The sequence below is a fragment of the Rhopilema esculentum genome, unplaced genomic scaffold, assembly GCF_057945365.1.
Source record: "Rhopilema esculentum isolate cy_ngs unplaced genomic scaffold, ASM5794536v1 HiC_scaffold_34, whole genome shotgun sequence".
In the NCBI taxonomy this organism is placed as follows: Eukaryota; Metazoa; Cnidaria; class Scyphozoa; order Rhizostomeae; family Rhizostomatidae; genus Rhopilema; species Rhopilema esculentum.
In genome coordinates this window covers 96,142-123,094 of record NW_028300845.1, presented here as the reverse complement: position 1 = coordinate 123,094, position 26,953 = coordinate 96,142, and the positions used below count along the sequence as shown (strand labels likewise).

Sequence of the window (26,953 nt, the reverse complement as noted above, 5' to 3'; positions counted from 1 at the left end):
ACAGCAAAATTTACGTTGTCAATGGAAACACTGCTAGCCTTTTTCTGAGAAGTGGGAACGAGGCTTTTGTATTGATTTCTTTTTCGTTTCATTTTCGTATTTAAAAAATTTAATTTAACATTTAAAAGCAAAAATGATCTCTTCAATTGTTGGAAAGGCAGTGGAAGATGCTCAAGGAGATGGGCGCTGGATGAGCATGGTAAAGTGTTTGTTTTTAATTCCATTAGATCATACTTACTCCTGCCCTGCACTGCATAAGCCTATTAAAATTAGAATGACCTGATGACGTGTATCAAGACAAAATACTAACTTCCATTTATTGTTTCCAGCACAACAGGTTTATATCTGAAGGGAGAATGCTAAATCCAAAAGTTGTATTTCTTGGAGATTCCATTGTTTTTCAAATGCAGGATAATGAGGTAATGTACACACATACACATTCTTTTTCATTCATGTTACCAGTTAGTGATAATTATAATTATTAATATCAACAAAAAGCTAGATAATGATTTGACCCTATTTAAATTTAAAAACTAGTTCCAGTGCCTAAAAGTATACAAAGGTTTCAAGTTTTCATTATTTTGGAACCATGTAATAATGTGTCAAGTATATTTGGTCTTTTAAGGTGTTATTTAAGAATATCTAACACCTTTGTATACATTATCATGATTTATTCTCATTAAAAAATTTGTTTGGTAGATATCATGATGAACATGAAATCAAAGCGCCTGAAGACAAATTACTAATGAGTTGTAGAGCATGAAGTAAATAACAAACCTGCCGAAAAGAAGCACTGCAAAGAAAATATATGTTTATGTGTTAAAAAAATACACAAAGAGACTTTCTTATCAAAATCACTCTCACTAATCACTCTCTTATCAAATCTATAGGCATGGGATCAATACTTTAAACCAATGAATTCACTAAACTTTGGAATTGGAGGCGATACAGTTGAAAATGTACTTTGGAGATTAGAGCATGGTGAACTTGATTGTGTAAATCCTCAGGTAAGCATGAAACTGACAAGTAATTAGTAATTAAGCTACAAAGTCATAAGTAATCTGGATTTTTGTACAGAGGCACACATTCAAGTTGAGCTTTAACCAAGTGCATAAAAATTGTGGGTCAACTCAAGCCTCAAGAGTATTTAGACATAACAAAAATACTATCTATCTATTTATCACAAGGACCAATTGTATATCACATTGATATGGTTTTGATCACTTCAAGCAAAGAAGATTTAAAAAAGGGCTTAGCAAGAAGTTTTAAGGACTGCTTGAACAAGATATTGACAAAAACCTAGTCATCATCAAGACTGGAAAACAGTTTCTTAACAGCTAGACAGTTATCCTATCAAGAAAATGATAAACTATAGGCTTAACAAACATGGAGTTAGGGAAGATTTAAAAACTAAAAAATAAAGTTATTAAATTCTTACTGAAAAATTTACTATTTGCTATAAAAACAATTATGGCAAGAATGTACAAAACTCTATTTTCATTATCTTTCAGTTTAAAGAGTAACTGCTTACTTATTCCTTCAAACTTGACAAAATGTTTTTGCAATTCAACATTTTAGCTTTTTATCATACTTGTTGGTACAAACAATCACCATAGCACAGTCGAAGAGATTGTTGAGGGGCTTGAGTTAATTGCCTGGACAATCCAAGAAAAAAAACCAGAAAGTAAAATTCTTTTTCTTGTAAGTATATCAAATTTGATATTATTTTCCCTTTTAATAGAATTGATAGAGGGCTCAATCTGAGGTGGCCTACCTTTCTGTTTTCAAATTTGACACAATTTGTTCTTACTTCAGGGGGTTCAGTATTTCTTGGGATCAGGCAACTCTCCAGCATATAAAAGGAATCAGTATTTGATAAGTCAAGTTTACCACAACATCATTAGAAAACTTGATTGATTTTTAGTACTACCAAATTGGAATAATTGCTTGAGTTAGAGAAATCTGGAAAATATCATCCATTATTTTGCCAAGTATATTTTTTCAATTTCAGGGTCTTTTACCTCGAGGAGAAAAGCCAAACAAGCTTAGAGATAAAAACATGGAGGTTAATACTGCGCTTGAAAGAATGGTTCCAAATGTGCCAAATACTACCTTTCTGAATGCAGATCCAGGGTTTGTAACCTCAAGTGGCCAGATAAAACCAAGTGATATGCGTGACTATTTGCATCTTACAAGACATGCAAATGGTAAAGTTTGTAACATTATCCACAAACACATTACTAAAACCTTTGGCATTGTATAATGGGAATTCAAAATCACAAAATTGTAGCAAAAGCAAATACATAGTAGTTAGTTGATACCATAACCTTAAAAGAGACTTAAAGAGGTGGTTTCTTAACAGGTTAAATTGTCTCTTATAAGAGATATTGCAAGAAATATAAAAAGCAAAGGAAATTTTATATTGATTTGATTTTAAAATGAAAGCATAAACTGAATCAACACACCTCATCACATGACAAGGTAAATTAGCTAATGCAGTCAAACAGTCACCTTTTTGAAATAGTACTAAAATTCTACCACTTGTAGATATATTCCCATTATTATTTTCTCAAAGGAGAAAGTAGTTAAAGATGAAAGCCTAATAAATGTACCTATCAGGATCCAATGTTCTTATGACCAACTGCGAATGAACCCTTTCCATTTTGAATTCCCTCTATGATTGAATACTTTCACAAATATTACACTTTATATCGAAGGTTGCATATTGAAAAAATGTTCTCCAAATAATTTTGAACAAAGAGACTAGGGATTTTTAGGTTTATGTAGAAATTTATTGTATCAGTAGATTAATAATTTTATAAATATATTTTAGTCAATTAATGTATTTTTCTTTTTGTCTTTGAATGTACAACTTAAATTTACATTTTAAATGCAGTTGTATCGTGACAGCTCTATTCCTATCATTTGTAGATTTATTACAGATATGAATAGAAATAATAGATAAATTTATTCATATAGGGCTTTTGAATTTGCAAGAGAAAAACACACAAAAAGTCAGCTTTATAAATCTTTGTAAAATACTTTTCATAAAAAATATAAATATCGAAAATTATTTAAAAGGTTTCTAAAAACAATCTTAGAAAAAGTCTCTTTATTTGAACAGTTTGTTTAAAAAGTTTTACAATTTATTCTCAGTTTAAAAAACAATGACCTCAGTGATCAACATAATTAGCAAAAGCTGATAAAAATAGTTTATTTCAATCTTTTAAAATCAGAATAAAAACTAAAAAGAACCTAAAACTTTCTCTAAATTGCTTAGATGAAACCTGTTGTTGGATGAAACCTGCAAACCAACACCTACATCTATATGCCAATTGATGCTTTATAAATGGCACTTTGCTCAGATCTAAAACTGGATGTACTAAACTATAAATCTTTTAGAGAAATATGGTGTCTAAAAACAGTGATTATCAATTTTTCTTGTCTAGGAATTCTACCAAAAACCTTCAATTAATAGATAGTTTGAAATGGTCATACCTAAGATTGATTAAAACCAATAAAACACTGTAGTTAAAGTCTATTTGGTTTAAAAGATTCACCTATAATAATCTACTTCTGCATCCTGGAACATTTGAAATAATCTTTCAAGGGTGCAAAGATGTGACGGAGAACAGGAATGCTCCAAGCACTGCCCAGAAGTTTTTGCCTGTGGCATCTGCCCATATTTGCAACATCGGTGTAATGTTCTGGGAAACCAAACAGCCTTTAAAAGAAGCAGAAAATATGAATAGCCCCAGTTGGAAGTAACAATGTTACTACAGTCTAGTCTGATAATTAGACTGCTAAATTGAAACAAAATTATTTTCTACGGGTCATAACTATTTATTTATGGGCCAAATTTTGATGACTTTGAACAACTTTCACTTTCTCTTGAGGATTTGAATTGTTGAATGTTCAATGGGAATTGAATGCATATTTTTATTCATCATCTTCCACAAACCATCATCCAGACAAATTCATCTTGTCTAGTATCTACACCCTCCCAATAATGAAACAAAAACAACCATTGAGACCATCAAATAGTAATGACATAAGGGTAAACTTTTACACCTAAATTCCTTTTCTGTATGGAAAGTTGTGCAGAATTTACAATAAGTACCTCCTCACAATGAAGGTAAAATTGATGTCCGTTATGTGCAGAATCAATGGTGACAACAATTATTGAGAACATTAAAGGACAATGATCATGCACAATCATTCCTGTCAAACTTTTGCTAGGTTTAGGAATCACAAACAAGGTTAAGTAAAAGCTGTAACAATCCAATGATAGCTCTTTTCCATTATCTAAATCACCTTTCAACTTCAGTGCACCAGAGGACATCTTCCTTTGAGCTTCCATCATCCTTCATTTCCTCCACAGGCATAACTGCTTCTTTTGTTTGTTTAAGACTGTTTGACTTTGTAGTTATTGTGCGAACTTTGTTAAACTGTAAGAAAAATATAACACATCTTTGTTGTGCAAAAGCTGTGACATTGCTCAAGGCTGCAGAAAAGTTTGGTTTCAGGCAATCAAAGACAGTTATTGATGGATGCAAAACAAAAGGCAGGTCAGCACTAGGGAATGAGATTTTAAGTGTTGTGTAATCTGAATCATGGTAAAATCTGAAAGCTAATATAAGTCAAATATAGAGAGCACCATAACTGTAGGATTTCATGATAAAAATAAACCTACCCTTGCTTGGCGACCACTGTTTGGCTCCAAGCATTCTTGAAGTTCAAGCTTATCACCAGGAAGTGGGTATGCAGGCCTGAAATGTTTTAAAAATGGAAAAGATAGACAAAATAGTCTTGCTAAATCCAGGGCTGTAGGCATGAAAAAACAACTTGGGGTGCATGTATGAAACTCAGAGAAACCAGAAAGAGGACCAAAGTTTCAATTTCCTAAAAATTCCGTTGGCATTGCTCTTTTGTCAATACACACAAGTTTTATACAAAATTGTGACTGTAGTGCCATTTTCCTATTATTTTTAACAGCCGAAAATCCCAAAAACATTTAAAATATGTTCATACAGCAGGTCTAAATAAAAATAACAGTTACACAACAACTAGTAGAAGCTGGGAATCATTCATTAAAAATCTCTTTTCTTCAAGCCAACCCTCTTGTCATAAGGTCTTGCCAATGACAATGATGAAGCCTTTTGAACCCATTGTAGAAAAAACAGCATAGGCTAAAATCAGCCAGCATTGCAAACTTGTTTTAGCAAATTATGGGGGGGGGCAGCCAGCATTGCAAACTTGTTTTAGCAAATTATGGGGGGCTACAGCTCCCCTACCATCCCCCGCTGTCTATACTGACTTGGCTACATCATAGAATTGAAATCAATGGATGAAAAAACATAATTATCATCCATTAACAACTATGATCTTCAACACTAATCATCATCATAGAGTTCTTAAGCGATGATGTCATAAAAATATATTTTAAGAATTTTCAGATTTGGATCATCGAGCTTAAAGGGCATCATGAAACACCCGTAAATGTGCAAAATCAGCTAGATAAGATGCAAATCAGCAAAGATTGGTTAAATTAGCACCAAATCTCTTTTATTTGGTCTATGTTCTAGACTTTATGAAGCAAGCTAAAATAACAGTAATTCATCAGGAAAACTTCACATCTTTGAATGGCTATAACTTACGGAATTTTTTACATATTCAGATGATTTTTCACTTTCATAATTATCAAATGCTGTTTCTTCATAATGGGGTCAAATGTTGAAATTTCTGTGCATTAGAGAACATCTCAATATAGAACTCTATTGGATACCTTTTCATGCCAGGTATATTGCCCCAATAATACCTTGCCCTGTGTTGGGCAGACACATCCTTGGCATCAATCATGACTGGGTTGCACTGCAAAAATCTTGAAATGACCTTTCTGTCTTCATGACGCATGCCAACCACGTTTTCAAACAACCAGAAGAATGGCCTTTTAGAGCCTGCTGGGGGTCTACAGTACATGAGGATGCGAAAGAACTCAAAGAACAAGCGGCCAGTACCCTCTGAAAATGGAAAGGAAAATTTAACATATGCATGCCTGAAAGTTTAAAAGTCAAGAAAATATTACATCCAAACGAAATATTTAAAAAAAGCATAACTACCAGAGTCTATCACACATACCATAAATTCCTTTTCTTGCTGGATTGGCAATAGAAAGATCATTGCAAGGACTACCACCCAGAACAAGATCAAATGGGCCTATATCCTCTATCTGTTGATAAAAGATGATAAGGAACATGTGATAAAAGCTAAATAATTTACAATAATTTGGCCATAAACAACCGATAACTGTAGAAATGTGAATAAATTTCTGGCCTTTAAAAGATCTGATTTTTATTTCAAAAGTGCAAACTATTTTGATGCACTTGGCAGAATGACTTTGACTTTGCCACAATATTTTTAAGAGCATGCTAGTGTGTTCTGAACAATTCGGATGACATATTTCCCTGTGTTTTCAAACAAGTGTTTTTTATCAAGCAAGTGCTTTTTCAGTAGATAGATCACCTTACCAAAACATATTTCAGTGCTAGCTTGATTGCTTTGATTAAAGAAGAGTAGTGCAATATTGTCTCCACATTAAAGACTAACGATTACTTGTAATTTACCCACTTATCATTCATGTCAATTTGTAACCCTCTGGTAGCAAGTTTGATACAGGGATGCCAGAGCACCAGGCACATGCAGGCAGGTCACCCTTTACCCTCAAAATGTAAAATTTATTTACTTCACCCCATACCCTACAACTCTTTATGGCATCTCTGGTTTGGAAATCAGTCTAGGGACTCTTGGTCTACAGCTTATGAAACTACAAGAAACCATCCTTAGAAAAGGCAAGCTATTGCACATCTTAACCTTCCTAACTGGGGAGTTGAAGGGTCACAAAACGAAAAATATAATAATGCAGACATGAATAATATTTGACCTATGGCCAGTAGACTTTAACACCCAGTAAATGTATTTGGAAAATTGGAAAGCTGCATTGAAACATCTGGAAGAGAATTTACCTTCTTATCTTACATATGATATAGACATGAACACAAACTTTCATATCTTCCACCATTTTTACCGGTTAGACCAGTAAGGTAATGATGAAATGTATCCGATTTGTTTTCTTATTGAACACAGAGATTGTGTAGGTAAACCTCTTGGGAAATCGGCTGGGACAGATTTCTGTGGCAGATTTGTGCAAACGTAAGAGCTGTTTAAGACAAACTGCCTTGTATTCATAAGACAGGTTTGAATGGCGTTAGTTGTTCTTGCAGCCACAAAATCTGTGTTAAACTTTATCAAAGGCTTAATAACTCATTATATACCTCTCTTGTCATCAAATTAGCAAATATAATTGGTTATTAAAGGTTTCCGCATTTTCCATGTTTTCCGCGTTTTCGATATTCACCCTTGTTCAAAATCGAAAACGCGGAAAATGCGGAATTCGCATTCCTTTAAAAATAAGGTCTTATGACCTATATTGCTTTGTTTATCTATTCCATTCCAGAAGCTTAAAGCAAAATTTCACTTTTCCACATGTTCTGTGTTTTCGAAATGGCCGAAAGCAAACCTTGTTACTCTGCACTTGCTAAGCAAGGGCAGGTGGTATTGTCACATATTCCTCAATGGTACATATGTCCAGATAGAATTCAAGTGTTATAGAATTAATACAGCAAATAAGTCTTTAAACCTATGAAAGGAGAAAAAAACAGAACTTACTGTTTTCTCAGTTATAAGTTTAACATCTCCTAGCTGCTTTATGTCTCCGCAATGCTTTACTTTGGTTACCTAAAATGAAAAAAAATTCAAATAAGCTTTCAGTAAACACATACACAAGCTTAAACTCATTGTCAAAGCGGGCCTTGTCAGCAACAAATTAACAACACTTAAGTTTTATAGCTGTAGAGTACGCACAAGCTTACGTTTTTTAATTGAATGGATTCTAAAAATATTAACGCAGTGGTAACATTTAATAATCACTAAACTCAAATTCACATCAGCTTAAATTCATATAAGCTCAAATCAGGATGGAGCAAAGCAAGCGAGCAAAATTCAACTCAGCACACTTCTCCGCATGCACTTTAGCTATGAAACGTTTACCCTATTTACTTGAAAAACACCTCATAATCATATATTTCATAATCAAAAACTTTTAGCTGGCGAATTGTTCTTCATTACAAAGAACTAAGTTGAAAAGGTCTATTTAGGGTCTGTTGTTTATTTGAGTAAACACGGTACATCAATTTTTGAAAAATTGTTGGCATCTTGTTGTTGGACCCTGTAGAACCCAAACAGTAGTAGAAAACATTGCTGCTACAGTTGGAAGTTATCAAAACGATGATTCCTCGAAAAACCAAGGAATACACATTTAAAGCCTTAAGGCTATTAAAGAATGTAAGGCATCAAAATGGCTAAATTCCTAAAATGCTAGTTCTAAATTCCTATTAAGACAACGTCAATTTAATAAGCACCCCATTGACTATGATTATGAATTTGTCAGTTATAAATAGGGGTGTTCCAAGATTACCGAGTACTTAATAAAATGAGATTACCGAGTACTTAAATAAATGAAATTCTGTACTGTATTAAAAGTTGCATAGGGTCGCATCAAGAAGTTGCTTATAATGTTCCACAAGAATCGTGTCTAGTTCCAATTCTATTTATACCTTATTCAAACGATTTGAAAAATTCCCACAATAATCTAAAACTGCTTTTATGCTCATGACAAAAATGTAATGGAAATGGTAGACTTGCATTACTTGGAAAAGAGAAGCTGAATAGAGTCTCTGAGTGGATGTGGCGTAAGAAATCAAGTCGAAATACACAAAAACCGAAAATATGATAATTGACCATGCACATTAAATGAAGGGGAATTAACTATAGATGAACGTCTAAAATAACGAGATTATAGAAGGCTGAAAAGCATTCTTCATCGGTCTCAGCTGGTTACCGTTTTCAGAAAGTTGAAGGTTGAATCTAGGAACCCATTATAGAAACAGAGTCATATTCATCATTAGAACAGCTAAGCATAAAGATCGTTGGCCAAACAAAACCTTAAATACTAGTGTCGTTTGACTGGCGTTATCAGAAAACCTTTGGAATAAATTCAGTTTCAATCCTAATTTTCTGGCTATAGGACATAATTTTACAAAATATAAAGATTCCTTGGTAAATCTTAGAACACTCAAGGAAAAATCCACATATTTTGCTATCTTGTTGGAATAGAATCCCTGTGAATAACAAGAAACTTTCTACTATAAGCTAATTCAAAGAACTGAAAAAAACATTATGTTGAGATGAAAAGATAAAACATGATATCCTGGATAGAAGTTGACATAAATTTTCATTATCCTTAAAAATTCTTTCTTCAATTGATTTGTATTATTCAAACTATCTATACATGTTAAATTAATTCATCGTCTTTATTTAAAGCATATAAGTTAATAGTGTAAAAAAATGAATATGAAATATGGTCTGGCATTGACCTTCCCCGAAATCATATTCAGCAAGGACAGAGAATTTTCTGGCAAAATGGGTAACTACTGACCTCTCCAGTCCCAAAGCTCGTGCCCTTGCATCTTACAGGTATAGACGCGGGTATGTTAATTATAAAATTGCCATGGACTCCTACCGTATTGGCGTTGTAGTCGATTTCTGAAGCATAGTAGATTTCAATTTCCAGATCAAGATGGTTCATTGCTACCAATCCTTTGATGGAACAAACAATAAAACGCTTACAGAAAACACAACAGAAAAACAGGATAGAAAAATGCAATTACGTTTAAGAAAAGAAAAATTACTTTTCCATCAGCTTATTGATGCTTCGAGGCAAAGTTTAAAGGCAATCTGTCTCGTTGTGGATTGGTTAACGAGAACAATAGCTGGAACAGCGCTCCGACATATTTTTTACAATGCGATAAATTAAAGGGGGACTGGAAACAATAAAAATCCCTTTGTTCTTATAACTAATCAACGTCGTGACAGATTGCCTTTAACACATTTTAACGAGGTGGTGTTTGCTAGAGTTAGCCTACTAAAGGGTGAGACAAAGTTATAATGGACGATGGAAGATATCTCATCATTGTCCCTGAATCTCATTAGTCCTTGATATGCAGTTCTTGCTCTAACTAAAAGAAGAAATAAAATCATATTTCCATACAACCTCACAAAACTACCTAGCAAGTGTAGTTTTTGCCCCTGTTGATATCATTCAGTAATTTAAATTTTTAAACATTTACCTGATGCTAAACCGTCAAATAATGCCAAAACTCTTAGTGGTCGTCGTTCTTTCAATGGTATCACAGGTACACAACTAAGAGGTGGCTGAAAATGAAAAACTCTTATAATTTTAAATGTTTCAAGATGAACACGAAAGAAAACAAGTGAAGAACGTTCTTCTCGGGAAAAACTAATAATGGAATTTACCATATTATATTAAGCTAGATAAATTGGAAGAGTAGAAATATTTTTAGGCAGGTTCATGTCTAAATTAATTCCTGCTTAGCGCATTGCTGGCGCAAAAGAGTTGACAAGGTTGATAGTCTGTAGTGTTAATGCTAATGTAGTGTTAGTGAAAAGAAATTTGGCAGTGCAACGAAATATGTTAAAAGACTGTGATCAGTCGAACCTATGATAAAAATTTTTTTCGAGAAAATCCCATTCTTACTAGTAATATCAATAAAAGTCAATCAATGCTGAGGAACGTTTAACTGAAAAAGGCATACAGAAAAGCATAGCTTGCAGGTGTAAATTAATGAAAAATCTAAAGATCATTAGTAATTAGGAAAAATCTTTAGAGTTAATAAGATATAGTACATTTGAAAGTACTAAGCAAAGCTAGTTATGGGGACTGAAGACTCTTTTTTCATCTCTTAAGGCAGAGTTCAGAAAATGTTCATTGTTCCCTAGGCCCAATTTTCATACACTCGGGTCAGGTTATTTTTGCAATAGTTTGTGATATTGATCTAGCCCCCTTTTTATGGACGAAAATTTTGGACCAAGATTTCGAAATTCAAAATGTCCTTGCAATCATTTTTCAAAAAATACTTTCACTCACGAAAAGGTCAACCCCCCCCCCCTCATTAAAACCCCCTGTTTATCAAATCTTAGTCTTTGCAATAACACCCCCATTTTTCAACAGCCCCCTGATTTTCCCTGCTTCAGAGGAACTGCCCTTAAAAAAATAGCAACTAGGCGTGACTAGGGTCTAGTAACTGAAATGCCTTTGTTTAAAAAAGACTGTCCTTGATAGTAACATTTCAGGACTTTACTCTAAGATTGAAAAGAAAAGACAGAAGTAAAAGGAGTTGCAGATGACAATCATACATATTCATCCTCCTCGTCAGTAAGGAAAATCTCTCTGAGACGCTCTTGCCAGTTTTCTCTTCGCTTCAACAGACGGATCGTCTCCCCAGAGCACATGAAACACACCCAATTCTCTTGCGAAGAAATCTGAAAAAACAGCTTCAAATATAAAAAATGTACGATTTAAAGTGTTGCGAATATTATTATTTCAAGACATAAGACATAAGGCACAAGAATTTTCATTTCAACCAACAAGGAATTACAAGGAATTACAATCAATGATAAATATAACTAATGAAAACTAGTAAATAAAGTAAACTAAAACCTGTGAATGAAAGAACAACAAATTAGTTGAATTGGATTTGGATGCCTAAATCGAACGGAAACAAATCAAATTGATTATTTATAAATAAACCAAATGATTGGAAAGGGATTTAATAGCAGAGCTAATTAATGGACCCCCACATGTATAAAATTATTATAATACCATAAATCAGTCTAAAATATATTGTTTTACTGATTTCAACAGCATTTTCTTATTCAGCTCAAAATTACACAAACAGCTGTAAAGAAAATTCTGTTATACCTCACCTTCACAGTCGTGCCTACTCCACAAAGCATATCTATGCAGACCCCACAGTATGATCTATAACATGCAAAAGAAAGAAATAGAATCGGAACACATAACATTTAAAAAAAAATTCCTGCACGGAATTGCAGTCAGAAACAGAAGAAATATCATGTGCAAGTAGGATGACATAAAAATACAAAATAAGAAACTACGTTTAGTGGTTCGTTTCATCATCAAAGAGCGCTTGCGGTCGTTGACAATACTATATCGTTACCTAAGTTTTGATGTTATAGTTAGAAAGGGGGTCATCCACACGAAATAGGGGGTTGAGGGGTCATCCACGTTGGCTGCAAGCACGTCAATGTTATGGATTGAAAATTATCATTCACAAAAAGAATTTTATACCTGCAGCATCCTGGTGAGTCACACATCAAAACCTCCTTCCCATCGCTACAGATGCTGCAATACATCTGAAACAAGACACTACACTAGAGCAAGGTGACAAAAAGAATGAGAAAATACAAGTAACAAGATCCTAATCTGCGTAAACTGGTTGGAAATTCGGTACAACAAAAAATAGGAGACTTTTTCATTTGTTGTTGATTATCGATCATTTCAGATTTAAGTTAACGGAGACTTGCTGTAGTAAGACAATTATTGTATACGTCGAGTCTGCAACCAAGCAAAAGATATTACGTCACAATTAATAAGAAATACGCCAAGAAAAGAAAACCTAGATGATAAATGAAAAAATAAGTGAGACAAAAATTCACCTGAGATCCATCTTCGTCAAATAGATAAGAACCCTCTACAAAGGCTTCCTGCAAAGAAAACAAACGAAATTTACACTCGTACAGGTGGTTTCCTAAAATTAGAGATTCATCTTTGGACAATCCTATGTATGAATATGTTGAGACCTTCGTTACTAAGAGGTTATGTCGTCAACCGATAACCTTGTAGAAGTCAAAATGGACTTTGAAATCGAAAGCAGCATAGTACATATTAATATTCCGCTTATTACAGAATACAAATACATTAACAAACGTTTGAGACTTACCTGACACTCAGCACAAAGGCCCCCGTCAAACAGCGGATGCTGTATGGAAATCTTTGTGTCTCCACAAGCCAGGCAGAGACCTAGTTAAATCAATGAAACATCAACAACATACGTGCATAATGACCTTATAACAACTGTCGAAAGTTACTGTAAATCTAATGCCACGTGTTCAAAAAAGGGTTTGTTCTTCATCCGGAAAATACCCTTAAGCTTTGATACATCTTCCCTGTAGCACAGGCAAGGTGCTGTACTACTCGTTTGAAACATCAACATCTTCCCTGCAGTTTCTTGACCGTTCGACTTGATTGATTGAATACTTTGACTGAAAACCTTCACAAGTGACGGCTTCTCAGGAGTCTAATGCCTTGTCCACAATACTAGAACTCGCAAACTAGACCGGACTCGGACTAGGTTAACTGTATCCAAGGCCAGGCCTAGGCTAGTTTGGACACGAAACAAACCAGCTACAATGGCTTTTTAGGTGCTTAAATACCCGATAGGATGCCCAATAGGCTTTGCTCAATATGCTTTGTTCAATATGCTTTGTTCTTAAGTTGATTTTAACATATTTTGCACTGACATTTTTTACAAAAGATGTTATTCTTATAGATGACGTTCTTGCCAATAATTCCAGCCATGCTTATCATTCTACGGAGCTAAAAATTTCCAACCCAAAAGCTTTTACTACATGAAATTGAAGTGATTAGGTCATGTAAAAATTGCACTTCAATGTTCACGCAGCAATGAGCAGTGTCTAGCTTCCTACAATTAATATAGACAAAAAAAATACAAAAAGAAACTAATTTATATTCCTTACTTTCGATGCTCCGCTTGCCATCAAGGACCTCGTTAAAAAGAGCTGGAAAAAGCAAAAACATATCAGTAACGATATTAGATTACAGGCGATGTATGGGATGACTAGATGTAACTAAAAATCTCCACAACAAATCCTTGAGAGTTCTTCTCAAGAACAGTATAAAACACTAGAAAATTTGTCAACAAAATTGATGGCTTTTAAAAAAGAAGATTATAAAAAAAAATTGAACAGCTACTTATTGCAAAAATTGAACTTTCTTATATCACTGCTAGACAAAGTGAAAAACCACTGAAACATTATATATTTCACAAATTGAAATAAATTGAAACAATCAAAATGCTACCTTTGACGTCTTCGGCTAAAATAGGATTGGACATTGGTTTCCCAAATCTATCTTTGTTGTCATTTCTGTAAAATTTCACGGGGTGTTCTTTATGATGATCTAACTTTGGTTTCTCAGCTTTGTCACTCTCAACTTCGTCTTCGGATGAAGAAACATCGTCTTCTTCTGCAATAAAACATAACCCTTGCCTTTTATTCTTTGTTAAATTCTAAACGACCATGAAACCCATTGTACAGCTTTTGCTGCTGAATTTCAAAGTAACGACAACAAAATTTACGCATACACTAACACATTGGAAGGAATACGTCACATTAACAAAGGTGAATTAAAGATTTAAACCACCAAAACCCAGAGCCTTTAGCTGCCTGCAAAAGTCCCTTTAATGACTGAGTTATCCCCTTTTGAGTTTATTCCTCTACATAATCAGATTTTAGTTTTATTCTGCTCATTCTATCCTGTCTCCTCGTGCTTTCACTACTATCTTGTTAAAGAGTGCAGGGTCTTGTCATATTTGGAAATAACATATCTCCTGAAAATACTTTGAATAAATTAACATAACTTTTTGAGAGATTCAAATGCAAATCTTAACTATAGTGCAGACACAAAAGAAGATGTCGAACTTGTGCTATTTCAAATGAACGGCTACAAAACGCGCAGCAGAGAGAAGAGTGGTGGATCGTTGTAGTTTCAGAGCATTAAAAAGACCAAGAAGATTGATAAAGAAATAGAGGTAAAGCAAAAAATATTTCGGTGCATTCTATCAAGGGACGTGCCGTACTTCCTCTTTATTTCAAGTTTTTATGACTAACTGTTCGTTTACGATTGTATTGGAAGTTCGCTAAGGTAAATCATACCAACATATTTTGGTGTCAGGCCTTCGATTCCTAGAGGAGCAAATGATTCATTCGCCCACTGAATTAAAGTGTCTAGCCGCTCGTCTTCTGCTTCCTTTGTCCCTCCTACTGGCAAGCCAATTTTTGAAGATCTCTTTGCAGCAAGCTGAAACCAATTTTCTGTTGTTTTTAGGTGTTTAATGAATTCGGCTTATACAGGAAAAAACTCATCTTTACATCGGATAGATCCTCAAAGTAGGAGTTTATTGTTACAATAGCACTCAAATAAAGTTCTAAATAATGAGGTCAAAAAAATCTATTTCTAGAGTTTTTGAGTTTGGATCCCATAACCTGAAACAGCAGGCATATTGAGGGTTGTTCGGGTTAAATGTTCAGTTCGTTTCACCGGGGCTTACTTTTATAAACAGAACCAAAATAACAGTAATTTGTTTGCAAATGACGTCACACTTAAGAACTGTTTTGGGGACATGAAATTGGGGATGTGTATGGTTAAATCAAGCTTTATAACAGGTAAGTGCTTTTACCACAGATTATAAAATATATTTTCATTATAAGGTGGAAATAGCCATCCATCACGCATAGAATATCAACCAAAAAATGGGGATTGTGCACTACCAGATCAAAGTTCAGATAACTTAGGAAAATCCTCTATGTCATCATCATTAAGAGGAATGTTTGGGGGTAATTAAATCAGCTGGACACTGGCACTGCTTCACGTCAATCGTAGCCTAAGTATTCTAATTCAAATGAAAATTTTCAGTGACGATTGATTAATTAGACGAGTAGTGATGATATATTGAGAGAAATTAGATGAATTTTAGCACACTGTCAAACCTCAAGAGCCTCTCTTATCCCTTTCTTATAAATCCCTCTCATTCTGTTTGGAGTGAACCGGTCTTTAAAGTTGAAAAACTGAGTCAAATTCGAACTAAGGACCTAGAGGTGAGAAAAAACATCGTATTTATCCAAAACATAGAAGCAGACAAGAGGAAATTCTAGCAACAACGTATTTGCATAACATCGTTTCAAAAAATATAGGATATGGGCTTCTTGCAGCAAAAAACGTATTTTCTAGAGAGCAATACAAAACTTTAGTTGATAACTTATCATGAGAGTAGCTATAAACATGCCGTGGTTAAAGATGGCCTGATAATGGAGCAGATAGGCCACGCTTTCTGGATCAAGAGATAATTTGACTTAATACATAAAGACTAAAACAAGTTTGTGAAAATCACCTCAGATACTTTATGATCACCAAACCATCTGACCCAAAAACAGTTTTCCAATGGAGGTCTTTGCATGGCTTCACGATATGTTATTATAAGTCCAGGCCACCAGTCATAACCCTTCAGCTTTCCAAAGACCATGTCCTTCACGGTGAATTGGCTGGACTTTAGACAAGAACAAAAATCGTGAACAATTCAATCTAGTGTAAATGACCAGTTACCACCCAAGGATTCACATTTTTTAATAAAAAGCTGCGAATTAATAGCTTTAAATGTAAATTGTGTACCATTCAGACAATAAATAATAAGAAATACAAAACTTGCTTGGGGTTAACTAAAAGACCAGATCTGCAACAACCATCAAATGTACTTCATTGTTTGGCTTACGCAGTGGTGTAGTCATATCAAAATAAAACAGGGGGCTCTCGCACAAAATGTTGTGAAAAACAAGGCAAAAGCAGAAATTTGCCAATTTTTATGGTTAACAGCAACAACTCAGCCCCCTGAGCCCCCTAGCTCTAACGCCCCTGGGCTTACGTAGTACTATCATTACAGCGAAATATATAAAATATTAATGAGTATCTGGGTAGCCGGGGGTTGTATAATACTTTACTGGTATTTTCATGAAGGTGTTGTGCAACTAACTATTTAAAAGTCTACACTTTTGTCCCTTAAACTGTCGCTGACATTAGCTTTACATCATTATATCTTATGTTATCAAAGGGTTACTGCTACCTTGTCTTCTTCTTGTTCTGACTTCAGATTTTCCAGTACCCCTGGACCAGTTGAAGGCAAGATGCTCGTTGCTTGTTCCGGAGTTTGCTCCAACCCATCACCATTTTTGCTGCTGATTGGAGATGCGCTGTCACCGTCAGTTTCAGCTACAGTTTGTTCTCCTGTTTCTGAAATGTTCTCCAGTTTGTTCTCACTTTTAGCATCAACATCATCTGGGCTCTCATCTTTCGACTTCTTACTTGGCAGATCTTCTTCCGGCAAGTTTGTCTCGTTGTTGCCGAATTCTAATCTACGTTTGCATGGGGCTTCAACATCAGAACCCGTTCTCTGTTCCTTTTGAACTCTGAAAAGCATATATTAAAATCACCCTTCTGGTATCTTTTGACACTTTCAGCGCAATCATATTGCTAATATTCCAATAAATTCTGTATACTCTTAACTCCATTGCTTTTGCTCCCTTTTATTTGAGAAACACGGGCAATTTCATGTTAATCACAGGCAATAGAAAGCTATATAGCCAAAATACAATAATAATCTTATGTAGATGACTGTTAGATTCTACATCGATCGGAGAGCCTGTGACGTCGAAGCAAGTAAGTAATGAAAAAGACAAATAAAGTCCTTCTACAATAATCCTGTCCTGATACCTCAATATGTTTGGAAATCATAGATAGAAGAAATGTTACATAATCGGACCAAAACGTGGCGTTGAAAATTCATTTCAAGGCGTGGAAAAGACGGTAGGCTCTATTCTTTAAAACAGGAATTGTGATAAAATAACAAGCTTGGTAAAAATATTGAAATCCCAGTGACAGACAATGGGAAATTGAAGTTCTGTGTGGCCTAACATTGATAAAGGTTTGTCTTAAAAATCATTAAAATATTTGAGTTGATAAATCCAAACAAAATTTATAAAAATCAGTCTTAATACCTAAGTGGATATAAGTAAATGTATGAAAGCGAAAAGACATGAGAGAATTGTACCAATTTAAGGCCTGAACTGAGGGGAACTTCTTTCATAGGAAAAATATCGCATTAATCTTCACGAAAGACGATTAAGTTGGTTAACTGCACGCATAAAATTAAAATTAAACGATATAACTACGTCTTCTAACTGAGAATCCATATAAAACTACACAATTCGAAGAAAACGTGCGTGGGAGAATATTTACATGTTGTGCTTTTTCCCTTTTCTATAAAGTTCGGAAGAAATCGAGTCTTTCGGCTGAGTTGAGTGGTTGGCATCGGGCGTGTTCTGTCAAAGAACATTGAAATAAGAAACAGGCGAGAATCACAAATTTAAAGTAAAATTTTTGCACCAAGAAAAGCTCAGAACAGGTTAATTGAGGTTGAAAATCCATAAGATGGTAGAGGTGATTCTTTGGTAAAAAGACGTGATTTGAGAGCAAAAATTACAAATACTAACAAACCTTCTCCACGGTGCATTTTCGTCGGGGAACCCACTGAAAAGGGAGAAGCAAGAATTCTATCAAAGAGTTCAGAGGAATTTCAGTCGCTTTTTTAATATGAAGTGTTTGTGACAACCCTTCACTGTTGCTTACATAACAATTGAAGAAATATTTCAGAAATCTTCTATCCGCCCAACAGGACAAAATTTATTCGTACTTTGCCTCAAAATCCTGCAAATTCTACAGTTTTATTCTTTAGAACATAAATTTTTATCACATTTTTAGCCAAATAGGAGCAATTTTTTTCAACATAGCAATTCATGTAATATTAAAAAACTCAAACAGTCCGTCTACCCTTTTTAAACATCAGTTGGGCTCTTTTTGCAAATATTGGGGCAGTCATCTGTAGAAACTTGGACATAAGCTGAATTACAAGAGAGAAACGTCTACTGTGGTCATTTCTTACTATTAGATGTCTCAATCTTAAGACAATGAATGGTTTATACACATTCTATTTCTAACTAGAAGTAATTAGTGTTCAGAGTCGAGTTGATGGAGAGCCAAAGAAACCTTTGGGCAGCTCAGGCCTGTCTTCAATTAAATTTTGTAAACTATCACAGACGACATATCAAATTCAGCTGACAAAAATAGAAAGCTGGATTTTGTTGGACTGAATACAGACCAAACCAACATTTATGCCATATTTGGCCTTTTCAAATTATTGTCTTAGTTCAAAGTGACATAGAACAAACTTGCACTTATATGAGACCCTTTATAAAGCAGAGCACCATGGAAATTGCCTGCATCAATGAAAAATAACAAACAAAATTGATAACAGCAGGTTCTTGGTCTGAAGTTTCTGTTGCAATTGGTTTGAAGTTTTCAAGTTTGAGGTAGCTGTTGCCGGCTAATATAGCTGAGCAAAAAACAAAGGTGCATCCTTGAGCTTATGCAAAACCATACTCCCAGTGAATCAATTTTCTTATTTGTTTGCATAGACATTTGTATTGTTAAATGCCATTTGATTATGATAATGATGATGAGGCAGTTGAAATTCAACATGATTTAAGCTTATGTTTATAATTTGTTGCAATTCAAGAAACATCTTTTTACAAGCAAATATTTACATGTAATTAAATGCTGTGTATGCATGCATATTTCTTCAATAGAATGATAAAACATTCTAATTTCTAAAAACCAGCAATTATCAATCAATTAAAGCATCTCTGCAGTCCTAAAATCATATCACCCAGCATCACAAATAATTTAATATTTCTATGCTTCATTGATTTCCATTCTTTGTTATGTTAATATATTTAATAACAAAATAAATTTCCAGTGCATAGCTATGAAACCAGACATAAATTTTATGTAAAAATCAAAAAGATTTTCTAAAACCATGAGACTGTAGGACTTGAGCCAGTTCTATTTACCTACTTTTTCTAGGCAGCATCCCTTATATTCAACTTTTCTTTGCACCACTACTCATTTCACCAATCAACTTCACTCACACCTAACTCATCATCTGTTTCACCCATACAATTATTGTTACTCTAAGTAAACAGTAACAGTATGTATATAAGTATCCTATGTTGTATAGTAGCTAAGTGCAGTTCACTTCTACAGTCAAGATTGTGGCTGCATGACTCAGAAATTTCTTGCTCTGTGTTTTCTGTACATAAAATAGCACATATGATGACCAAGGCATTGCAAAGAAGTCAAGATAAGGTGTTGCTAAGGAAAACATTTGTTCATTAAAGGCTTCTAATATAGACAGATTATAGGAAATTCCAAAAAGGAAATGCATTTTCTAGAGAATTTTAAATCAATTAATTATCAAGGTTAGTTCTATCAAAAACTACTGATCCTTCTACATTGAGAGTATTTATCAGCATATATCTTGAAAATACAATATAAAGTTTTCTAAACCAAACAAACTGGCTCCTATGTCTATACATGGCATTTCTTGGCACTTTGATATCCTTCCAATCCAGCATGATTAACTTTAACTTTCTTCCTTCAGTATACTGTTTAACAAGACAATGTGTTACTGAAAGGACCAAGTCAAAAATAGATATATATTTTCTAAGCAAGTTGACAGACTCAAGAGATAAGAGCTTTATGTCTTTATGTAAGTTTATGCTGCTCCTTTTCATTCTGCAAAGTGATTTGTAAATTGATTGATGGTTTACATGTCCAGAAACACCATAATCATCAAATGTAACGATATATTTGATGTCGAACTTTTTAACAGAATTTAATACTTCTTCAATGACTCTGTCCATATTCCACTCACTGTTTCCATCTTGCAAATCCTTTGCTTTCACAATGTCCACATGATCGCGGATCATGCCGAATTCAGCGCAACTTTGGAGCAATTCCCTTTCTCTAATCGTGCCTTGTCCATAATAATCTCCATTGGTCAAGCATAGAAGGTACACGTTTTCTTTCCCGATTTGATTCAAAGCTTCAACCAAACTTGGACCGAAAAACATGCACTCATCATCAGGATGAGCTGTTACAAATAACAAAGGCCCTTTCAATTTCACTTTCAAGTTGTCTAGAAATTTTGGCAATGCATAGGTGATATGTAGTGTAAAAAACAACAGAGTTAATGTGCAATAACTCACTCCAAATATAATCAAACAGTCAATTGGCGAATAATGATACTCCATCTGCTTGAATATTGACCCTAAAAAAAGCTTTTCGTTGCATAGAATAATGAATAACTTCAGTCTACATAGCGCAATGGGAAGATGAATGGCTAGATGAACATAATATTTCCGTTGCCATAAGCTCAACCAGGATCTTATCCATCCGTCACCGTGTTTTTACCCATCAGTTTTTGATGTGTTAGGCTGTTAGGCCATTTCCAAAGGAGTCTGGTGACGAGGAATTTCACCCAGTTCCGGGAATTGAGAAAAAGGACGCGTGATTGAAAAGCGGCATCGCAAACGCAACTTGCCCCACACCCCCTTTTTACAAAACAATAGAGCTTTTTGCAAAATCTTTTGCTATGGGCTTTTGATGTGTCCTTGGTCCCCACTTTTCAATTTGCATCCGAAGCCTCTGGTCCAGGGGCGGATCCAGAGCAAACTTGAAGGAGGGGCAGTTGGTAGTAGGGGCGCTGAAAAATTTTCAAAAATTGGTGACGAGAGTACGCTGTATAAAAAAATTTCAGATCCGTTTTCGGAATAAAAAACATAACTTTGAGGTAATCCTTGAAGCAAATTAACCTACCGGTCTCAGAAACTTTTTCACCTGATTCTCATTATTCAAAAGGGGCACACAATTTCCAAAAAGGGGCGCCAGACTTGCTTTAACTCGTCGAGGGAAGGGCAACTGCCACTAGTTGCCCCCCCCCTTAAATCGGCACTGCTCTGGTCATAGAATTCGCATCGCGCAATCTACACTGTACAGACCGCTGTAAAAAATCCACTCCAGATTTGAAGTTGTCAGATGACAGCTTAATGTCTTTTAGACTGTAAGGTCGCGAGTTACATTACAATGCTTTGAATATTTACATATTTCTAAAGATTTGGCCAGAATTTGTTGCTACAGTTAAATGCACAGGAAAAGATAAATTCTGAAACGTCCAAAAACGACTTTTAGAACGATTTTGTGAAATTTTTAGAACAGGCTAATGTGAAATTTTTAGAACAGGCACAGCATAAATATTTCTATGATCTATTTTTGGCAAATAGGAAGATGAAAATTGATAACACTAACTATCAACTGAGATTATTTTGACTTATGACTCTTACTTTCTTTAAAAAAATTATGCAAGACCAATTTGAGGGCCAGGAGAGCAAGGGGCAAGGGGCAAGGGGCAGCAGCCCCCTAGATATTAGTTAACCCCCTCTCATCATTCAATCTGTATTGGTTGCCCAGATCATCAGCACTTTTAAACTCAAATTCATAGAAAATTTGACATCACAGAACAGAATAGGGTATCTCTCTAACTCATCAAGAAATTATTTTATTTGGAATCAGCCAGCTAAACAAACAATATTATCTTCTTGTCTCTGGTAATAAAAAATATTGATACATTCTTCACAATTTCTATTGTTGAAACTAAAACCCATACAACCAGACAGCTGGTTTGCAAAAAGGTCAGACCATAGATGTAGCCAAAGTATTCTGAGAGTGGAGGACACAAATAGGCAAAAAGTGGCACCTCTGTTAGCTGTAAATAGGAACTTTAGACACATGCAAACATGCTTCCTGTGCACCCCTGATTCCTATGTCTATTAGCCATACAAGAGTTGTGATCTGAATCATTGACAAAAATATCACTGGATGCTTAGTTACCTAACTCTGACCTAAGCTGCCTGCATGCAGAAGGACAGAGCAGTGAAGATATTATCTAGAGGTACAAACAGCACAGGCTATGGGATGTGACCCATGGGGCATGATCTGAGCTGAAGAACAGCTTTTAAAAGCACAATCAGGAATCAGTTGATTCTGCTACCAAACAGTTAAGTTTTGGATTGAATAGCAGGTGGTTTAAGGTCAACATTTTTGCTGTTGTGCAAAGACTAGACATAATTGTGTTATGCAGTACCAATAATCCAATCCAATAAACATCAAAAGCTTTACAATCAACACAAAAATGCAAATTTATTAAAAATTTCAAACTTTGAAAAACTGAATGCTTATAAAAGGAAACAAAAACAAAGAGAGCCAAATATTGGCTGAGGTCAAATCTCCTTAAAATGTTAAACCTCCTGTACCTTGATAAGCACTTTTAAGATAAGTAAATCATTGGCCTATGAAAGGGTACAAATCAATATTTCACTTTCTGCAACTGATTTTTTCTTTGTTTTCTCCAACTCTCAACCTTCAACCCCCTAACTCTAACCCCGTAACTATAACTCCCTAACTCTTACCCCCTAACTCTAACATTTTCCCACAGCATAGACTCAAAAAACAAAGGTGTGCGCAGGGATGCTACAACAGATTTGGAATGCAAGGGCTGACGGAAAGTGGAAAACAACCCAGAATCATTTCAATTTCTTTCAGCAACCAGGAGCCAAAGTTTAGGCAAACCATTAGAAATCTTCCAAAAAACCTGCTCAAAGAACCAGATCATTTTAAAACAAGCAAAATGTTGCCTTCCTTAGAAAATCATAATGCTTCATGCCTTTATTTCTTTCATGTCTGATTTTTATGTCTGATATGTCTGATGTTTAATTCTTAATTTGAATAAATTACATTTCAAATACTAAGTGGTTTTCTCTTTTCTGTTCAGAATGAGAGCTCCATTTTGTAGGGGACATCCTACTGATTAAATGCTAGAGGGGGCCAAAAAGGGGGCCAATTGGCTAACAAATTTTAGCAATAGGGATCCTAAAGCAGTAAGTCTATTGTTTTAGAAACTTTGCAACCAAATTTTTTGACATTGTCCTGGGTTGAACAAGTCCAGCACTACTCTTTTACAGCTTTCTACAAATGGTTCTCAAGCTCTTAAGCTGGAACAAGGGAAGAAAACAACAGTGGCAGTCAAGTTGATTGATGATGATTTGGAAATTGGTTACAAACCATCATATTCTGGCTTCTTCAAAGAATACAATTTATGTAGACTTTGAATTTTTGACTTGCTTTCATACGACAAATCATATTTCCTCTGACAGTCTAAAAAGTAAGCAATCAAGCATCTTGTAAATTATTTTTACCCTTAGAAAATAGAATTCCAATAAAGGGTGCCTACCATCCAGTTAGTTGGGTCTTTTGCACTGTCCTGTAGAGCTGTCCATTCTTCATAAGCAGAACGTTTCTGTTTTCAATAAAAATCATCAAAAAATGATTCAGTTCTAAAATTGTAACATTTATAGTAGCCAATATGCTATAAAAAGGGAAGAGAAAAGTGTTTGCTTGAGATTTTGCGTTCTTGATAGATTGCTTTCTTGAGAAAGAAACAAACTGTTACCACAATATATACGGGAAATAATGTATTTTGGGATAGATTCTAACAACAACACCAGGCACCGCGGAGCGTTGAGAAAAGGGGGGGGTCTAAAAAAGTGGGGGGTGGGGGCTAAACCCGTATAAAAAGAGGCTTTCCTGGTAGTTTATTACTTAATATTTGCGAAATGTATATGGCATCTTTTGGCATTTTTGCATTATATATATTGCATTTGCTTTGCTTTGGCATACTGCTTTTGCAACATGGCAATTTTTGTAAAAAGTGGGGGCCCCCCTCAGCCCCCCTGCTCTGCGGTGCCCGAACACAGCCCCGTGTCTCTAACGCAGCCGTTATGACTGTCTATTGCAAGTTTACTACTGTCAACTGTTATGTATTTTTCCCCAGATGCAATCCGAAGAATAACCTGGAGCCTTGCATTCTCTTGCCTAGATTTTGCAACAGACAGAAATAACATGCCGGTTGCTGTGCACTGAAGTGAGCCATTTATTTTGCAGCCCATCGGAGAGCGTTGTGCAGGAAGAAAACAAGCAGTTAGAAAGGGAAAATACGTTAGATTATATCACTATATCTGAACTCACCATTTCGATCTGGGACATTGTGGTAGATGTTTATTTCTTTTAGAAAATGGTTATCTCCAAATTGCAAGACAAGCCTCAACTTCTGCCCTAATCCCCATGCAGCAAGTAAAGACCCAAGCCACAGAGCACATGGACCAGTCTATTTTCTTCGCCACGCTCGGTTGCACTTCCCGTTCTCCGCAGCGTCCCTTTCAAGGAGTAACCGTAAATCCTAATGATCAGTAGTAAATCCTCGAATTGCCCCACCCCCCTTTCATATATCCCTGTTACACATTATGATTTTATTTTGTGTGAAATAAAACACTCAAACAAAAGTATAAAAACAACAAATAAATCATTAGCATGAAAGAAAAAATTCACTCGACAATATCAAACATTGCAGATACATCTTGTTTACATTATGATATCACATCAATATTTGCAAAGTACCAGCCTTTTCTTCGTAATAAAGTTGACTGAGTAGGACCATACTGTCCTCAAGTTCTTGTCTTGCTTTTCCTGACAGAGACTTCAGATGATATTTGCTTTTTACGTAATAGCAGCCGGGCACTCTGCATACTTAGGAGGGGGATGAAGGGGATGGGACACCCAAATTTTTCATGAGTTTGTCCGAAAATCTTTGTTGTTCCAAAAAGCCTTAGTTTGTCAGTAATATCATATCACCGAAATTTGTCTTTATTTATGTCGTCGTGAGTGAATTTTCCTACTGATGACCCTCCACCCCTTAGTCTGGAAGGTCAAGCGATGCCATGGCTGCTTGTGCCTTCTTGTGAGAAAAGATGCCTTCGACAGGGTACACAAGTGCTTCGGGATAAATTGATGTAGAACAATAAAAATGTGTATTCTTAAAAATTTACCATGAGTTGGTCTACATATCGGACTTAAAGTTACATGCGTTATTGAATAAATCAAAAGTATCAAAGAAAGGTCTGTCTGGAAGGGACATTTTCACTTTAGTCGAGTATCAAATTAAATAGCTGGACTCTTCGCTTACTTAGATGGCAGCTTGTGTTTTCTTTGGAGAGAAGATGAGTTTAACAGGGTGCACAAACACTACGGGTCGCATCCACATGGATATAAGAAGTTCTTCTATCATAAGAACTCAAACCTTTTTGCTTATAAGGAAATCAAACACAAGTACACCAAATCTAGTAATCCTTTCGATTGTCTGTAGGCACAAAAAGTGTACAAAAATCAGCTGCAAAATATCATAAGTTTCGTTGACCCGTCACAAAGTTCCAGACAGTTTACCAAAGCTCAGTAACATGGAATTGCGCTGTACAATGACAAACATTCGAGTTCCCTTGTTTATAGGATTGGAAAACGTATCGATCACATTGAAGGTGGCCTAACAGACTGGCAAGATTTGTGGTATTGAAAACATTGCAAGATTTTCATACGGACATTAGGGTCTTTGTTGTACTGCAAGATTTATTTGATAAGGTATAAGATAACATTTTTTCCTATCTTATAGCGTGTAGTGTCATCAACTCTTATTAAGCTGCTATTCTAATGGATTGAGATACCCAAAGAGTGACCGATTCAGGGAATCTTCAAAGTGCTTCAACATGCAAGTTATGCTTACAATAGCTGAATTCTTATCAAATAATGTCCAAGATAGGCTAAATGCTGAAAAGCTACAGTCTTTTTGGTATGCCGGTAAATGTTTGGATAAAAGATATCAGTGGACATTATTGCTAATAACGCACAGGGTGCTAATGGTGTAGCTGTAGCTTTATTATCATGGAAGCCTGATACAAGCTTTTTGAACTCACCATAAAAGTTTGTCAAAGCTAAAGCAAGTCAATTGCAAGAGCTACTCATTCCGTTTGATGGGGATTTTAGCGATGAATCACACTAATTGCAACTTTTCTAAAAAGCGACAAATAGCCATACAAAAGAGGCGAGTTTTGCGATAATAACGAGAGCCAGAATTAAATACTTTTGTTAGAAAATCTCAATAGAAGCATTTTATCAAAAACAAATGTATCTCTTACTTTCAGGTTGAGAGTGTGGCTTAACTGGCAATAGCTGGAACTCTCTACAACTGTAACACTAGTGACAAAGTGCCGCGCTACAACGAGTACTATGTCACGGACAAAAGTAGCCTCCCTATCATCGAAGTAT

General features: G+C 35.2%; 2 protein-coding genes across 2 annotated transcripts; one reads left to right on the top strand and one right to left on the bottom strand.

Moving 5' to 3' along the window:
• Positions 1-39: 39 nt before the first annotated feature.
• Positions 40-2,338, top strand: LOC148957280 (platelet-activating factor acetylhydrolase IB subunit alpha2-like). The gene is made up of 5 exons (XM_089115518.1): positions 40-199; positions 330-419; positions 891-1,007; positions 1,579-1,701; positions 2,012-2,338. Exons 1-5 carry the CDS (start codon positions 134-136, stop codon positions 2,261-2,263), a joined length of 648 nt encoding a protein of 215 aa, XP_088971644.1. The 5' UTR covers positions 40-133; the 3' UTR covers positions 2,264-2,338.
• On the bottom strand, positions 2,012-24,968 carry LOC148957279 (DNA (cytosine-5)-methyltransferase 3B-like). The gene is made up of 23 exons (XM_089115515.1): positions 24,827-24,968; positions 24,033-24,098; positions 18,344-18,376; positions 18,086-18,168; positions 16,914-17,256; positions 16,188-16,343; positions 15,787-15,888; positions 14,953-15,097; positions 14,099-14,263; positions 13,756-13,797; positions 12,939-13,018; positions 12,655-12,702; positions 12,287-12,351; positions 11,902-11,956; positions 11,332-11,457; positions 10,245-10,329; positions 9,638-9,714; positions 7,726-7,794; positions 6,139-6,229; positions 5,786-6,020; positions 4,694-4,769; positions 4,315-4,448; positions 2,012-3,724 (listed from the first exon to the last, which is right to left on the bottom strand). The coding sequence occupies exons 1-23, from the start codon at positions 24,842-24,844 to the stop codon at positions 3,571-3,573; spliced, it is 2,448 nt and encodes an 815-aa protein (XP_088971641.1). The 5' UTR covers positions 24,845-24,968; the 3' UTR covers positions 2,012-3,570.
• Between the last annotated feature and the right edge of the window lie 1,985 nt (positions 24,969-26,953).

Bases quoted from the DNA above. Each gene is read 5' to 3' on its own strand.
- LOC148957280 (XM_089115518.1), top strand. From the start codon at position 134: ATGATCTCTTCAATTGTTGGAAAGGCAGTGGAAGATGCTCAAGGAGAT. The intron at 200-329 runs GTAAAGTGTTTG...TATTGTTTCCAG, and splicing joins ATGGGCGCTGGATGAGCATG to CACAACAGGTTTATATCTGA. The intron at 420-890 runs GTAATGTACACA...TCAAATCTATAG, and splicing joins TTCAAATGCAGGATAATGAG to GCATGGGATCAATACTTTAA.
- LOC148957279 (XM_089115515.1), bottom strand. The intron at 11,458-11,901 runs GTGAGGTATAAC...CTGTTTTTTCAG, and splicing joins GAGTAGGCACGACTGTGAAG to ATTTCTTCGCAAGAGAATTG. The intron at 9,715-10,244 runs GTAAATGTTTAA...GTTCCATCAAAG, and splicing joins ATTTGACGGTTTAGCATCAG to GATTGGTAGCAATGAACCAT.